At 35.5% G+C, this 18574-nt stretch overlaps 1 protein-coding gene across 1 annotated transcript; it reads right to left on the reverse strand.

The window, feature by feature from the left end:
• Positions 1-1500: 1500 nt before the first annotated feature.
• otulina (OTU deubiquitinase with linear linkage specificity a) lies at positions 1501-5906 on the reverse strand. The gene is made up of 3 exons (XM_059327016.1): positions 5690-5906; positions 4682-4803; positions 1501-2733 (listed from the first exon to the last, which is right to left on the reverse strand). The coding sequence occupies exons 1-3, from the start codon at positions 5798-5800 to the stop codon at positions 2304-2306; spliced, it is 663 nt and encodes a 220-aa protein (XP_059182999.1). The 5' UTR covers positions 5801-5906; the 3' UTR covers positions 1501-2303.
• Positions 5907-18574: the final 12668 nt, after the last annotated feature.

An 18574-nucleotide genomic window follows, 5' to 3' on the forward strand; every position in this document is an offset into this window, starting at 1 on the left:
AAGATGTCATATTTGGCTGTTTTGATGACAAAAAGAAGGGTGATGATGCATATTTTCTTATAAATTTAATTTTTTTTAAATCTTTTTGCCAAATGCCACATACAGAAATGTAAGTTTTCAAGTAAAAAAACTAATTTCTTTTTGTTGAAGTCAGAGTTTGAACAGTATATCTCAACTCTCTTCTGTGTACAAAACAAAAAAGCTGTGAGGACTGCCAACATATGCACTGCGTTTAATGTCTTTAACATGTAATCTTGCGTCTGTTTATTTTATTATTTATTTATTTGTTTTTGTTTCATTCTTTCACATTTAATTATTCTTCTATTTAAAAAAATATATCATGTACTTCTATTTTATTTTTTGCATTGTTTATCTTTCTGTAACTCGTTTCTTCTTCTTTGTAACTGTGCATTGTAGTGCTGTTTGATATAAATAAATAAAAAAATAAAAAATACCTGCGTATTTTCTCATTATGAGTGAAAAAAAATGGTAGGTTGATGCTTAAGTCAAAAAATGAATTGACAAAATAATTGCAAAATAAAATGTTTTATATAAGTTTAACTTTGAATATATTTTGGATTTGGGTTTAGTCAGACCATACCAATAAGTTGTTTCTTTATATTTAAAAAAAAAAAAAGAAAAAAAAAAGTAGATTCAAGGAAAATAGGAATAGTGAGTAGCAGCTGTAAAAAAAAATGTAAATGTGCTACAGGTGCATCTCAATAAATTAGAATATCATAGAAAATTTTATTTATGTCAGTAATTCAGTTCAAAAATAGGAAATAACACATTATATAGATCCATTACACACAGTATGAAACATTTAATGTCTTAATTGATTTAATTTCTTGTAATTGTAATGATTATGGCTTAGATTTAATGAAGACCTAAAATTCAGTATCTGAAAAAAATGTAATATTACAAAAGACCAATTTTAAAAAGTATGTTTAATATGGAAATGTTGGTCTCTGAAAAGTACGTCCATCTATATGCACTCAATACTTGGTTGGGGCTATTTGACTTGAACTACTGGAAATTGACTTTTCTATGATATTCTAATATATTGAGATGCACCTGTAAATAATTAGCTGGAAAGTTAAGGGAATTGTCAAGGAAGTATTTTGCTATTTGGTTAACACTTTATAGTTAGATGCATTGCCGTCAAAGTAGATTATGATCGTACAAATGTTTTCATTTTCATTTTTAAATCACACGATAAAAGATAAGAGATATCTTCCTGTCATTCATCCATATACAGAGCAGTAAAGAACTAGTAGCCCTGGTACAAGACAAATTTAAAATAGTTTGAAGCACTAAAATCCAAACAATTTTTAAAACCTCCAGAACACATTAAAATGTATTAAGGATTTTCAGCACCTGAAGGGACCTTGAAAATATTAACAAATCATCTGTGATTTTTGTGCAGAAATGTATTTATTTATTCATATGAATTTAAAAGAAATGAACTGCAATTTTACATTTAAAAACATATAAATGTTTTTGTTTTTCATTTTAATAGGCAACAAAATAGGTGTGACAAAAGAAATGCAGTCAAATTTAGCAAATCCATTTTTATTTTCAAACATTCTTCAATCATTTCACAGAAATTAGGAATGCAAAACTCATTACATTATATACACATCAAGAGCACTTCATTGCCAAATGGAAGGAGTAGGGCTGTCCTTGACTGAAGAAAATTATTAGTTGACTAACACTCATACAAATTTAGTCAAGGGATCTGTAAACCTGAGTTTCTCTGCAAAGAATCATGCAAAAGTGCCACATCAAATCTTGTATTTACCATGGAACATATTCTCATGAAGGAATTTGAACAACTTCATATGAAAACTTTTGCAGCACAATTCATATATCTTACAATATGCGTCGTTTGCTGGTTTCAACACATTGTTGACACCATGTTCACTACGTCCTGGTTGCCGTTTTAAATACAACGTTAATGTTGTAAAAGGTGATATTTCACAGTGAGATTTCACTATGCTTGGCTCAGAATATGAACACTACTCTCCTGGTTAAAACAGGGGATTGAAGCCCTCACAGCCCACCTGACAAGGAACTTATGTGGCATATATGAACTCCAGTGCAGAACTTTACAAAGGGCAATTATAAGAACTCTTCGAATAAGTCGATCAGCATTAAAAAAAGCACAAAATGACTAATGGACTAAAGAAATCTTAGTCAAAACAAACAATAAGTGGAAGAGGGGGCAGCCCTCATGAGATATGACCCGTTTTAATTCATAGTTCTTGTGTTTGTTGAGGTTTCGTTCTGATTGTGCTCTTCAGTCACATGTTCTCCAGCTCCTGAATGTGACTGATGAGCTCCTGCGGCAGTCCGAGCTCCAACACCAGATCTATGCAGCGCTGCAGGAGCTGGCTAAAACTTTCATTTGAGCTGGGGGAGCAGTCAGAGGAGCCAGGACTGAGCTTTTGTTGCTGCTGAGGAGCATCCAGGTCCATTCTCTCCCCTCCTTTGCTGCAGCAGTCTGCATCTTTGCACCCCTCTCCTCCACAGCAGCCCGAGTCCGCCGGCTGCACCTCCAGGTCCTCCATGCTCTCAGAGACGGAGCTCACGCTGGGAGGAGGGTTCTCCAAAGCCTGCCGGATGCCCTCCATGATTGTCTCTTCATACCGTGAAACCCGCTGCAGGAGGTTGGTGACAGAGGCTGGGACGGGGCTTTCCGGATGTTGGATCTGGCACCAGCAGCATATAGCGCTGTGACGTGAGACACAAAGAGGCAACAGTGTGGGAAACAATGGCACAGAGAAGAGACTGGGACAGAACAGTCTTCAATAATGACCCGAACAAAAGAGGCTCACGATGTTTCTGTGCAAAAAAAGGGACTGAAAGAGTTTTTAAAAGAGTGTTTTTTGAAAGAGAAAATAACAATTGAGAGGCAGGGGGAAAAAAGAAAAGCATAACAAAATATATTTTTCCAAAAACATATTATAAAGAGAAAAAAGCATGATAGCTTGTGTGGCTGATGTACATCTACTACAATAACATCCTGCAGCATGATTTTTAATATTTAAACAAAAACATACATCACACAATAAACGTATGGAACTGCCCAGCCGTGCATAAACACACTGTTTTCAGTTTCTTTTCTCTTCCATTTTAAAGGCTTTTATGGGGGAAAAAGAAAGGAAAACAACCAACATAAAGCAAGCATTCAACACAAAGCTGTTCAACAACTAACAGTCTGTCTCTTGAGGTAAATGTGGGACTCAGTTGTTGAATCTAAGCTATATAATCTAATGTTATAATTGTGACATTGTCTAAATTTCGGAAACTCAAAACTGACATTAAGTGCTTTCTCAATTCATTTAAAAAAATCGTAAACATTACTTGTTCTGATTTAATCATAATTTTGAGTTACTTTAAATCTGACAACATTTAATGTTAAAGATTTTAGATGATTAGAAGGTTTTTTATTAAATGAAAAGATAAGTCGAAAGATGGATACTGTAAGTGGATATTGAGGCTCTGCAGAGTGAAAACTATATTTGTTTATCATAGAATAGTCAACTAACCTAATAGTCCATCAACAAGAAAAAAATGGCCAACTACTTTGATAATCACAGTACTTTTTTTACATGCTACAATGGTAGAGAATGCAGTTTTCAGCCTTTGATGTCTGGAGATTTTCTGCTTTTCTCTGTTTTATATTATATTTACTGAATATTTGAGGGGATTTGGAGTGACAGAACAAGATATTTAAAGACATCACATTGGGCTTTGAGAAGCTGAGGCAGAAAAAATAAATAAATAAAATAAAATAAAATAAAATAAAATAAAATAAAGTAAAATAAAAAAAAAATATATATATATATATATACATATATAAAACTTTATAACAGTATATTGAGTGTTAAAATCAGCCCTACCTAGAGATAATTAAAAATGATGCAGAAATGCATCAATAACAATAATCCAACAATATATTTGGAATATGTTTAATATTCTGAGTGGGTCCATTCTGCATAACAAGTACTTTTAATTTAAGTACATTTTAATGCTGATACTTTTATACTTTTACTGAAATAAGTTTTGAATGCAGGACTTTTATTGATAGTGGAGTAATTTTGCAGTGTGGTGTTAGTACTGTTACTTAAGTAAGGGATCAGAATACTATTTTTCACCACTGGATTCGTCACATAAATTGGATGAATAAAGTGTTTGTTTACCTTACGCTGGACAAGCAATCCACTTTAAGGAAAAAAAACATTATTTGTTTTGAAGAAAATCAGAGGGAAAAGGACTTGAGTTTTTTTGTACAGTTACTACTGTTTTTAGGGAAGTTTCACATACATAAGAAGAAATGGACTGACTCCAAACCCAGTTTTGTTCACTTTCTACAGGAACTGGAGCAATACTGCACTTCTATTAAATGACTTAAGGGCAAGAGGGCTCTGAAAACTGACTTTGTTTTTGACAAATACTTTACTGATGGATGAATCATACATCATGTTTTTTTATTTATTAATTAATTTGTTTATTTTGTCTCTGTTTCTTACCCTGTGTTTATTTTGGATCTCTGTTTTGAAACTGATGTTTGTCTGATTTTGTGTGTGCTTTTCCTTCTGTTCCCCCCTGGCGAATATTGTATATATTGTGAATTGTTATTGTGAATAAAAACATATATTTTTTTTTAATTGTTTACCTTACGATACCTCTGAGCCGACCCACAGCTACAGTCTTGGCTGCTCCTTCCCTGTAGCCCATGTTGAACCCGGCCTGAAGCGACGCATCCTCCCCGGCATCAATTCCATCCACATAACCATCCTGTCCGTAACACCAGTCAGGGGAGGAAAGGCTCACATTAACACACTAAACTTAGCATTAACCAATAAGAAACCAGACCCATTTGTCCTTAAAAGAAAATTATGGGGGATATACCACAGACCAAGTGGACCACATAGACCCCATTTCTGATGTTTTTGAGGAAAAAAAAAGTACCCCTAAATGTCAAAGATCTGTGACATATATGTCACATTGGGCGTTTATGGTATTTATTTTTATGATATTTCTTATTTTAAAATCAATAAACTCAACACCTTTTCTACTTACAGAAACACAAATTTGCCTTTTTCTCTGCATCTCCACAACATATATTACAATTGTGACATAAATAGTGTTTTAACAAAAAATATTTTTCAGATTTGTTTTTAAGTAAGAAAATAATAATAAATCAATAATAAATAAAAACAAATAACAAACTATAATAGGGTTTAATGCAATACAGGACACTCTATTAACGGATTAGAATTGTTAAATGGCTTTAAACTAAGCCTAGTAACAAAAAATAAGCTTTTTTAAAATTAGCTACTTTCTTAGGTTTCTGTTTCCAGTCACAGCCACATTTTGGAGAAGTCATTTCTCTCACAGTGACATAACCACCACACCTGGATGTTGAGTATGTGTCGCTTAGGAGTTTTATGTGTTAAAGATAAGCATAAAGCTGAATATGGGAGATTCAAGAAGATTTAAAGTGTTTATTACACCCGTGTCACCGTGGGTTCTTATGGGTTAAACATTTATTACACATATTATAATAACAGGAATACAAACAGAAGGTAGCAAACATAAGTATACTACTAAAATCTAAACACAAATGTGAGTATTTTAAGTGAAAAACAGCACATTTTGAGGTGAGCTAACGCTACATTACCCTGACTCGTTTCTTCATGTTGGCCGTCCACTCTTTATTCTGCAAGCTAAGTTCGTCGCCATTCTCATCAAACACATCCACGCTGTTGGAAACAGCTTTAACCCACGACATCCTGATATCAAAATATAATTTATTTTATCTTAAAAACAGACTTAATATTTCACTCGCTTCTGGTCAACGCTGGAATAGCCAACTTTGTTGCCTCGGCAGCAACTTCTAGCTACGTGACGTAATCATCCTGCGCCTGAAAGAGAAAATCCACCTTGAAACAGAATTTCGTGGAACAGTACATCGTAAAAAATAACTGAGTTAACACAATTTGTTTAATTTAGTTGGAAACTTTAAAATAGTAATCATTAATTATCCACTGTACCTGCAAATTGTATATTTATAGTTTGTATACACTGTCAATATAAATGTAAGCACACTGTTTATACTGATAAATCCGGTGACCCCATGTATATAAAGCAACTTTTACATTAATAATATAATAATAATAATAATAATAATAATAATAATAATAATAATGATAATAATAATAATTATTATTATTATTAGAATAACAAGAATAATACATTTAATAAATATAATAACACATATTATTACTAATTATCGATTATTATTATTATCATTATTGATATTATTATTATTATTATTATTATTATTACTATTATTATTATTATTATTATTATTATTATTATTATTATGTAAATACTTTTCTCTGTGTCGTGGTGCAATTTCAACTGTTGAGTCTGTATATATTGTATTTATTCTTCCTAGTTTGATATTTCCTATTGTTTAAAGTATTAATGCTTTTTTATATTTCTTCCTGTTAAAAATGTTACCTTTTATCTACTGTTTCTTGTTAACTATTTCTTGTAATTTTATTGACGCTTTCTTTTTCTTCTTTCTTTCTTTTTTTTTGTTAAACACTTATTTTGCTGTAATACTGAAGATTTCACTGTTGTGGGACTGATAAAGGAATAACTTATCTTATCTGAAATTAAATGCTTTGTAAGTGTTTAGGTATCTACTCATTATCGAGCAGCTGCAGCTCATCATGAGTTTGATAATGAGCAGAACATTAGAATATGGTGTGTTAGAGCAGGGCTGGAGATTACAGTTTTGGGGTGTACTTTCTCACTTCTTCCATGGTGCTTGTGACTTAATTTCGAGGCGGTGGTGCACACTGCCATCTAGTGACATTACAAATTAAATAATAATATTTTGTTTTGATCCTGCAGGGGGCGCTAGTGCCTCACTGTAAAACTGAATGTGCTTCACACAGACAACTGACAGGACTCAAACATCCTCAGACATTTACTGTGACTACAGATACACCTTTTCTGCAATTATCCAGCTGGTTTTGTCTCCTAATGCATTTTTTCTCTCTCTCTGAGTTTATATTTATCATTTCAACAACTCTATGGTTGTTTACTAATTTAATGAAATAGTGACATCAACAATTGAGGCAATAAAACAAACAATATTCCATTGTAGGCTCCCTTTGGCTGTTATTGTCTGGAAACAATTTCAATGAAGACTATATCTGTAGTGCATCACGAGGGGATGAATAATAAATTATAATCAATTTATTATACATAATTTCTACACAGATAAACATGCTTGCTAATGTGAATTATCAACAGAGATATGACAAGCGCAATTTTTGTTTTCATCCCTTGACAAAATGTCTTTTTTCTTTTTCTTACTTTGCATTTATCATATTTAGTTCTCTGTGTGATTTATTAACATTTTGACATAATAGTCGCTTATGATGCAGTGTAGATTATTTTAAATGCATGAAAATTCCAATCAACAATGAAACATATGTGATAAAACATGTATTATTAAAGATGCATCAATATGATCTTCACTTTTCTGAACATATACAGATATTACTGATGCTACTGCACAGACCATTATATTGTTGATGGTTGTTGAGGTGAGTTGAGGTAGTCATAATGTATTATAAGCCACGTCAGTTAACCTGCAGTCAAACCAGTCCCAATAAATAATTGTAAGTACACATCTATAATGCTTTATCACTGTTTTTTTGTGTCTTTATGAGTGTAGCGTTATAATTCATTATGAGTGCTCGTAATAATGTGCTGTATGTGGTCTTCATTGAAAAAATGTAACAGTAAACACTGCAAAGTCAAGATGTCAAGAAAAGTTTAGACAAAGTAGAGATGAAATGTGGAAAAAATCTTTATATTTGGTGATTTTTCAGGTTATCAGATAAACTGAAGGATCAAATAATTCTCCGAAAAATTGTCTCAAAATTCACTGAATAACAAAAAAAATACATTCTTAAAACTTACTCCAAGGCAAGAATATTTTCTCAAAAATATGTACAGTAAATGCCAATATGATTATGTATAATTGCATTAATAGAGTGATAATAAATCAGAGAGAGATAATAAATCAGAAAATAATTTTCAGCTGCAGTATTTTTAACATTTCTGTGGAGTTAGTAGTGTCACAGTATGCTGGTAAAATAAATAAAATAAATATGAAACACTAATGTCATGTTATTGTGTAAATAATCCAGCACCTCTTAAAAAATGATCTGGTGCCTTTTCAAGATCCATTAAGTGGTTTTTACATTTTTATTTATTTATTTACATTTTTGTACAGTTATGAGTACAGACTCTTGTATTTTGAGTGTAATTATTGGCCAAAAAGGAGACAGACAGCACTTTAAACAAAATCCTATTAATTTGACTAACATCATTTTTTTTGTTTTAATATATAGATATCGTTAAAAAAAATATGGTAATTGTGAAATCTTCCAATCATGATATTGTGGAATAAAACAAAATGTTAGTATTAACAGGAGACATTTTTGCATATTTATTATGAAGATGTGTTTGTGTTTTTATAGAATAAATAAACAACATGCCATTTTACATTACTGACCAATAAATGCATGTTATATGTTTTGGTCAGAAACATGTTGTCAGGGTGTCAGAAATCATGTCTGCTGCTGCTGCTGTTGTTTTTTCTTCTTCTTCAATGAAACACTTAGTGCAGGTAGAACGCTCCGGCTGTTCAAATCACTGTCCAGTGCATCTTTACAGCTTCCTGTTTAACTTTTCAAACAAGAAAATGTCATCCGTCATGACAAACACATTATTCACTCATCAATAATGCATCTCACCTCCCCTTTTTACCTCCTCCTCGGTGTGGAGTAGAGTAGATGTTTTATTTTCAGGTTTTTTCTCATTCTTTATGCTTTATGGAAAACACAGGAGAGAGTGGACACATGCCTTTCAGCTCGGTGGAAGACATTTGCAGCCGCCGGACAACAATGGCCTTGAGAATACTCGGAGGCCCACGGCAGAGTTCTCTGGAAATGGAGGCCTCCTCGTTCACGGCAGCCACACCTTCAGTCCCCCCTCGCTCAAAGAGTCAAAACAACAAACCGGGGCAATCACCTGACACATTTCCATCCAATTTCCACTGCAGAATGTGTTCATTTTCAGGCTAATGGCATGTCATTTTGCTGGAGCCTTTGGTCAAGAATTAATCCTGGAATCAAAACAGATTTTCCGGGGAGCAATCTTCCATCAAGTATTGATTTTTTTACACTCACGGAGCCTGTACTCCCTAATTTAACCTGACAGCCAGCAGCACAATGGACTGGGAGCACCTTGGCATCTCACAGAGGGAGCTCTCCTCCTCCTCCTCCTCTCCTCCACCAAGTGAAAGAGAGATTGAGAAGGAGGAAAAAAGGGACTCCCTGATGTATAAAACAAAGAGCATTGCTTACAGAAAACACAGAGATAAAGCTTCCGTCTCTCTGCTTTACCTCTAATTATGTTTTCTAGTATAGTGCAACTTGGGCAGGTAAGGCTGAGAGGGAAAAGGGAGAGTGTTCTGGGGCCATCAGCTATCATTATGTGCCTGTTGACATCTCCCTGTCTTTGAGTGATTCTCATCTGTGATTTCCCCTGGCCATTTTCCGCAGATGCACGAAGAGGGGTTTCATCATGGCCCCATAAAAAGGGCCCAAAGTGTCCACACAGACCCTCACTAATAAGAAAGCAAAGATGTGTCCGAGCATGTCACTCCTCTCCCATCCATATCTGCTCTCACGATGCCGTCAGATATGCAATCATTCTCTTTTCTCCCCCCTCCTCTCTCTCTCTCTTTTCTCTGTGTGCTGTAAGTATACTATACCGTACGTATAGAGGTCAGCGGGATGAGAGGATGATGGAGGGCAGGGCCGGTTATTTTCCTCTAGCTCTTAAAGCTGCGATGACCCATGAGCAGGAGAGTTGCACTTTGCCAAAGGGTTTTCCATGCGCCGCTTACAAACTACCTGACAAGAGGGGAAACAATTTCACTTTTCTTTTGACTCATAATCGGCCATTTCAGGCACAATGTGGTGTGATGTTGCTGTTTGGTCGTGATTTGGATTAAGCAGTGCATGACTATACATTGGACAGGGGGCGTAACTGTGGAGAGATTCGGAGAGGAAGGACCCCTGACTGAGAACAGACACTCCAACCCCCATAACCAATCACCTGCATCAGCACTGTCAGCACTCAGACACTGTCAGCTTTTTAGCTGCGACCTGCGGCTCTGTAGCTTGCCCTAGAGTAGAGAGAGAGAACAGTTGGTGGGCTGGTTGGTCGGTTGGTTGGTTGGTTGGTCGGTTGGTCGGTCGGTTGGTCGGTTGGTTGGTCGGTTGGTTGGTCGGTTGGTCGGTTGGTTGATTGGTTTGTTGGTCGGTCCGTCAGTTGATGGGTCACACAGTTGGGGGGCTGGTTGGTTGGTTGGTTTGTTGGTGGATTGGTTGGTTGGTTGGTTTGTTTGTTTGTTTGTTTGTTTGTTTGTTTGTTTGTTTGTTTGGTTGGTTGGTTGGTTGGTTGGTTGGTTGGTTGGTTGGTTGGTTGGTTGGTCAGTGGATTGGTTGGTTGGTTGGTTGGTTGATTGGTTTGTTGGTCGGTCTGTCAGTGGGATGGTCAGTGGGTAGGCTAGTTGGTTAGTTCATTGGTTGATTGATTGGTTGGGGGGTTCAGTCAGTTGGTGGGTCGATTGGTTGATTGGTTTGTTGGTCGGTCCGTCAGTTGATGGGTCACACAGTTGGGGGGCTGGTTGGTTGGTTGGTTTGTTGGTGGATTGGTTGGTTGGTTGGTTGGTTGGTTGGTTTGTTTGTTTGTTTGTTTGTGTGTTTGTTTGTTTGTTTGTTTGTTTGGTTGGTTGTTTGGTTGGTTGTTTGGTTGGTTGGTTGGTTGGTTGGTCAGTGGATTGGTTGGTTGGTTGGTGGATTGGTTGGGTGGTCGGTCCGTCACTTGATGGGTCAAACAGTTGGTGGGTTGGTTGGTTGGTTGGTTGGTTGGTTGGTTGGTTGGTTGGTTGGTCGGTCCATCAGTTGATGGGTCAAACAGTTGGGGTGGTGGTTGGTCGGTTGGTTGGTTGGTGGATTGGTTGGTTGGTTGGTTTGTTTGGTTGGTTGGTTGGTCAGTGGATTGGTTGGTTGGTTGGTTTGGTTGGTTGGTTGGTTGATTGGTTTGTTGGTGTCTGTCAGTGGGTTAGTCAGTGGGTAGGCTGGTTGGTCAGTTCATTGGTTGATTGGCTGGTTGGTTGGTTGGGGGGTTCAGTCGGTTGGTGGTTGGGTCAGTTGGTTGGTTTGTCAGTTGATCAATGATCGATAAATGGGTCAGTCTGTCTGTTTGTCGGTTGGTTTTGTCGGTCAGTTGGTTCATTTGTCAGTAGGTTGTTCAGTGGTTAGGTTGTTGGATTAGTAGGTCAGTTAATTGATTGATCCGTTGGTGGTTTGGTGAGGGGGTCAGTCATTCGGTTGGAGGGTCAATTGATTGGTCTATCCCTCAATGGGTCGGGTGGTTAGTTAGCCAGGCGGTAGATGGGAGGGTCGGTAGATCAGTCGTTCGGTTGGTCTGTCAATCAGTTCATTAACTGGTCGATTGGTGGGCTGGTCCAAAAAAATTCCCCACCCTTTGGCAACCAAGTTTTTCTCTAGAAAGCTGAATTTGAAATAAATAAGAAAAACCCTCAATCTTTACAGCTCCTCCAGTTCCATTGGAAGGCTTTTCCAGCGGATTGGAGCGTAATGGCTGAAAGCAGAATCGCCAAATGTTTTTTTTCTGTTTTGTGGAACAGCGAAAACTGAAGAACCAGAGGATCTGAAGGGCATTTACAAACCAAAAGCATCTCAGAGCGTTAGTCTGGTGCAAAGTCACTGAGTGCATTATAAACTAAGACCAGAATTTTTAAACGTATCGTATCTCTTATGGGGAATTCAAAGGCTCAAAGCACCATTGCGATTTATATTGTGTGAAACTTTCAGCAAATTAAATGAAATGACCGTTCTTATACAGACTGCTAGCAATAAAGTTGAGCATGAAATTACTTAGTGGTGAACTCAGGATCAAAGGACTTTAAAAGATTTATTTATGATAAAAGTTCCTTTTTGAGGACAGAACTCTCCTTTCCAACCTGATGAATTTGAGGATGAAAACTGACAGATACACTTTGAAATGAACCTGAGGATTTCAGGTAATAAGGCAGGTAAAAGACATATGAAAATAATGAATTTAATCCTCAAGGTCGACACAAAGAGAGCCATAATATTTTCTTTCAGGCTGCAGGCACATCGCTAATAGCCTACTGTGGGTTGAACTATTTAATAAATTATAAAACTACTAAAATTATTCACATAATTTTCATCATGTCCTTGTGCTTCTTACTATATGTTCTTTATATTCAGAATAAATCTGTTCAGTATGTGCAGCTCTATGAGGATGTGAACATTAAATAAAGTGTTATTCACTGATTTATTTTATCTTTAACTACATAGAAATGTAAAGTACGTCCAAGAGGTGGAGGAACTTCTTATATTTTTAATAACTGCAGTAAAAATACTCCACTACAATCAAAAGTAGTGGAGTATTTAATAAATAAGTATTTAATACAGAAATATTGACAAGATGAGAGAAATACTTTTTTTTAAATGTCACATTTAAAAACATTTAACATTTCTAACACTTTATTATTGATCTCATCAATTTATTTTTATTCATTAATTCCAATGAAATGCTGGTGTTACATAGATAGCCATGATATTAATAAAATGAAGAGCAATATTTATTATTTTAGTCATTTCTTCTCATGCAAATCAGTGACTGTTTTTAATCTAATTCAACACGAATAACTCACATAACATTTTCCATATATTTTCCCTATAATTTGTACTAAACGACATATATCTTTCCAAGAAATTCCTATAAAATTAACAAGGCAGTAATCAAAAGTATTACCTGTTATTTCTCCAACTATCATTTAATCAGTAGGGAAGGAAACTCATTGTGCAGAATTTCAGAATCATATATATTTCAAATTTGAATTATAACTATTGAGGATTTCACATATATTTATCACTTTAATGTGGCAGCTGGTAACTGAGGAGCCATTTTGAACAAACTTATATACTGCTATAATAATATATATTGAATTTAAATAATTTAATTTATTATTGTTAATCTGAAAAGTAACTAGGAGGCTAAAAACAGCTGACAAATAAATAAAATATAGTAAAATAGAATAAACATAAAACAGGGATACTATGTTATAATGGAAAATAAAACACACATGACAATGAAGAAAAAAGAAAAAAGAAGACAAAAATAGAATAGATCGCCATAACATAAGATGAAAAAATGTATAAAAATTGAAATTAATAATAACAATAAAACTATTGCTTGCATATTTTCAGCATAAATGCTGGAGATTTGAATTAGCGAGACAAAAACTCAAAATTTTTCACCTCTAGTGCACTCACCTATAGGTCTCTGAGGTTATAAATAAAAACAACAGGATGAACTTTCTCACCACCAGTCTGGAATTAAAAAGAAAAAGCATTTTCAGTTCCCTTGTAACTATAAAGTGGCAAAAAATGTAAAGTACAAATAGCTCAAAGTTGACCTTAAGTACAGGACTTAAATACTAATTCCAGCCCTAGATGTGTGAGACGCAGATGGGCAGCAGCCGCAGCTGTAACAGTAACTCACCTGTGTGTTTGTGAGACTTTTGGGAAAAGATTCCTGCACAGAAACACTGAGCACAGTGGAGAACAGAGACATCACAGCCTAAAGACATGCATTCAAAAACTGAGCTGCTAGAAAGTTAAATGGACTATGAGCCGATGCAATCAGCTGCTCAAGTCAGACAGGTGTCTCTGTAAAGACCCGGGCTATTAACTCCTCTACCTGCGAATACCTCACAGCGTGTCATTGCTAATAACGCTAAAAAAACACAGGAACAACAGTGAAAGCAAAGGGGATCATATGCATGGCCAACCCCGATTGCATGTGAGGATTGGTAATTGCACCCCCAGAGGCATCTGGGTGTGCAGAGCAGCAAAGTGGGAGACGCCTGAGCAGCTCGGGCTTCACAGTCAGTGTACCAACATCTCAACCTTGAGCAGGAAGTGAAAACAAGAAGGCGGAGGAGCGGCGGGGTGAGGGATATACCGACAGTTCATTTACCCAGAACATCAGCCCACCGCGCATTGTCTGAAAGATAAGGAAAGTGAATGCTTCATGCCTGATGGAAAACAAAGGCAGCAATTTAAAACCATCTGCATCCAACACATGCACTCTCTCCCTCCACCCCTCTGTTTCTGTGTCCTGACTGATATTGAAACATAATCCATTTGGAGCGCCGACATGTCATAATATTTCTATCCGGCCTCCCTCTCTCCCCCATTCAGGACAATTTCAGGTGGTTGCAGGTTGAACAGGAATGTTTCTTTGCAACAAGTCAGACCGGAGTCTTCACTTCTGATTCTGTTTTGAAAGAAATATATATAGAGAGAGATGAAGGGCCACAAGAAAAGGACTTATAGTTCACTTTAAATCCTTCTTAAGGAGACCTCAGCGGCAGAAAATAACAATAAACCACAAGATTCAGAGGTCAAAAACTCTCTTCTTTACTGGATTACTAGAAACATCATATACCACAAAGGCTCCGGTCTCAATCCTCAAACTACTGTACACTGCCTTTAGATGTCTGCCAAGTAAAGAGAAGAAGAAGAAAACGTAGCTCGTCCACTCCTCTTTGAACTAAGCAAAAGCTTTCATAAGAAATAGTTAGGAAAAAAAACAGTTTGATTCTGCATCTGTCCCTTAGTAAACCACTTTGAAATGAAAACTTTGCCCACAACTTTATCTGAATTGAATATCATACTTTATGTAGTGAATATGAAGCTTCATTTTCTTGCTTAATCTGCTGCCCATGCAACCCGGCCCCAGATAAGTGGGTGAAAATGGATGGATGGATGGATATATATATATATATATATATATATATATATATATATATATATATATATATATATATCTCAACAAAATAATTGCTACTGAATAATTCTGGACCATTCTGGGCTTCATATACTCTCTAGAAACCTCAAGGCATTTGATGAAGATACTGAAAACACACAAAGAGTGTAAATTTGGACATTTACAGATACATTTATTATATCTAATATATGAAGTTAAAATGTTCATTTATATAATACTGTTCCCTTAAAACTTGACAGTGAAGGTGACTTATGAGACTGTAAAGCTTTCTGAGAAAAACTGTTGATTTCAGTCTTAATATAGAAAATTTACATTCAACCTGTACAAAACGTGTGTTATAAACTATGAACTATGTTAAATGAGCAGTGGAAATCCTTTTGATCCTATAATATTTCAGGCCATCTTAACCAGACTGTCCTCACACATAAAAAACAGTAATTATAATGGGAGCAAAGGAGGAAGTCAGGTGATGTAATATAAAGGGTGACAAAGTCAATTTAGGGTTGGTTGCTGCTGTCATGGATGGGTAAAACAAACATAGATCTTTCACCCAGACTACTGGTGTTTGTGTGCACCAAAAAGTAAATTTTAACTGTTGGCTTTGTTTTGTCATTGGCAAAGGACCTATTCTATCATATATTTTTGAGGACACGTTGTCTTAATGGTGTTTGAGTAGATAAGACGTCAATATAATATGGTTTAATAAAAAGTCAGCATGGAAAATGTCTTTAAATGTATTCAGGTATGAGGAGGCTTTTTAGGAATGGAATGCTATTTTTCTTTTTTGGATTTAAGTTGTTAAATCTTGGATAAAACTTGTGCACATAGGGTAACTTTTTGTGCATCTGATCAGATTCACATCCAAGAATGATTGATAAAAAGCTCAAACCGTGACATTTACTCTATAATTCTGCACCAGGGTTCCTTTCAACTGCGCTGTTACTCTTCATTCAAAAGCAACGGCTGTGCTGCTGCAGACAGAGAACAGAAAGTAAACTTTTATCAGCCGCAGAATACAAACAGTTTGAGAAAACAGATATGGGTCAGGAGCTGCATCTGCACAATTACATTGTTAATGGGAAAGACAATGAAAATGGCGCGGATGGAAAACAAAAGAACATCAAATAACTGACTGGAGCTGTGTACACCTCAGCCATCACCACTCAGAAATACATCCAGTGTTTTGAAATGAAGGGGGGTGAGAGAGCTGAAAGGAAGACGAAAAAGCATCTTGAACATCAGTTTTCAGTCTAATGTTAATAATTTATGTTGTCTGTGCTTTTTATTATTATTATTTATTTATTTACTACTTTCTTTTCAGCAGCCTGCCCGTTTTTCAAAGGCATCATGGACAGGGAAGCCGTATCAAACTTTTGAGTTTAGTTTCAAAAGGCTTTCTCCGCGTTTATTTATATATTTCTTCTTCTTTACACTTGTCTTGTTGTTATTTGGTGAGGCAAACACATGAAGCTTTGATGAGAAGCAAACCTGACATGTATTCTTCTCCACTGACCCCACGGGAATCTAAATAAATAGCTAAATATTGTATGTAAGCCTCTTTTTGTAGCCCCATCTCTCATTAAACACATCAAATAGTTAGTTCAGCCTCTCCACCAACAATAGGTTAAATGTCAAATAACACGTAAAATGTGAAGGTGTGTACACGATGCACTTGACCGTGACCTCTTGAAGGGAGAAAGTCAGGACAAGTTTGATTTTATTTGACGTTTTCAATCACTGTGTTTATGTGCAGAGTTGAAAAGATGGAGATGAAAAGAGAAGTCAGTGATGTTTGTAGAATATTTGTATGTTACTGAAACCTTTGAACTCTACAGCAAGCTGTACCTGTGTACTATCTATCTATCTATCTATCTATCTATCTATCTATCTATCTATCTATCTATCTATCTATCTATCTATCTATCTATCTATCTATCCATCCATCCATCCATCCATCCATCCATCCAGTGCCTTAATTCGAAGGTCTTATTTCTATGCCTGTCTAAGCTGATTGAATTACAGTAATGGTTAATTTTGATGGCACCATTTCAAGAGTTGAGAAGTCATTCAGCTGAACTTGACGTGGTCATGAGCTTGAAGTCGTAATAATGATAAAATAGCATGCACGCTACAAAGAATATATTGTATTTTATTGGTTAAAGATCTTTAAAAAACACTTTAAAAGGCTGCTGTCCAAGTACGCTGAGACAGTGTGAATCTTCGTCTTGGTGATTTTGCAATTAAATATGTGATTAACGCTAACGTTACACAAAAAAAATGAAATGCCAGTTACTACTGCTACTCTTCTTAATTATTTTTGCTTCAGCAGTAGTTTAAAAATAATTACCAATGTTCAAATTATTAACAAATGCATCTAATTTACTTGGTACATTTCAATATGTAATTTAGAGCTAGCTAACCACATCAAATCAAGAAGTCAAAAGCCAAGATGGTTAATGCTAATCTGCTCAGCTCGTTAGCTTCAGGAGTTAAGCTAGCTGGGGGTTTTTTCATCACAATGGGATTTAGCCACTGTTTTATTTAGTTATGTGGAATAACAAATGTTGCCAAATTCATCCACAATATAATAAATTTAAAATGTGATTTAAAGGCAGTTCAACAACATACAAATCAATTTAATTCCTCTGGAGTCAAATGGCAGTTAATGTGACTGCAATGCTAGTTAGCTCTAGTAGGAGCTTAATCAGGTTTTTCCTCCATTATAATTGAATTTAACCTATGTTACTGCCTCATTAAAGGGATAGTTTGGATTATTTTTTGTGAAGTTGAATTCAGTACTTTACTTTATTGCCATATTCAGTGTATTACAGTAAATGGTATTTGGCACTTCCCCACATTGGAGAAGCAGGCAGAAGTACCGGCATTGAGGCTAAGAACAGCAACAAAACATATTTTAGCCACCGAAAAAAATGAATATCAGTTTAACTTTAAGCTCTATTAAGGACGTTTTTTACAGCAATCTGAGGCTGTTATCTTAGCTCTCATCAAAGCCACCAGACTCCATTGAAACAAACAGTAGTTTTACTTCATAGAACATGGGGGTTTACTGTCTACTGCTGCCTCATGTGTTATTGTGTGACTTTTGTGTTTTCAAGGATTTGTTCAGATGCACCTGAATTAAACAATTACACAAACAAACTAACCAATCAAGGCAGCGGTAGACCAGCAAGTCATGTGTTCTGCGAGGTAAAATTACTGTTTCTGTCAATGGAGTCTGGTGGCTTTGAAAATAGCTAAGATTAAGAAGTTTCCTGTAAATATTCTAAATATAAACCTACACTTGAACTTATTTAGATTTCTTTAGGTAAGACTTTTTTTTAGAGTGGTATAAACAATGTGGAATCATAAACTTATACTAAACACATACTATTTAAAAAAAAAAAATTTCACTTACAGATTACAGCAAGGGTAAAAAAAAATCTATACGTTAATTGATTTTTTAACGTTAATTAAAGTGGATATCTCCAAAACTATTTGCCCTGTGAAAAATGTACATGTTGTCTTATGGAAATTATATTTTTCTATGGCATTAATA

The sequence above is a fragment of the Centropristis striata genome, chromosome 23, assembly GCF_030273125.1.
Source record: "Centropristis striata isolate RG_2023a ecotype Rhode Island chromosome 23, C.striata_1.0, whole genome shotgun sequence".
NCBI lineage: Eukaryota > Metazoa > Chordata > Actinopteri > Perciformes > Serranidae > Centropristis > Centropristis striata.

What these genes read in the sequence shown, in the direction of transcription:
- otulina (XM_059327016.1), bottom strand. Translation starts at nt 5,800, where the DNA reads ATGTCGTGGGTTAAAGCTGTTTCCAACAGCGTGGATGTGTTTGATGAG. An exon ending in ACATGAAGAAACGAGTCAGG is followed by an intron (nt 4,804 to 5,689) that starts GTAATGTAGCGT and finishes TGTTACGGACAG; the next exon opens with GATGGTTATGTGGATGGAAT. An exon ending in CGGCTCAGAGGTATCGTAAG is followed by an intron (nt 2,734 to 4,681) that starts GTAAACAATTAA and finishes CTCACGTCACAG; the next exon opens with CGCTATATGCTGCTGGTGCC.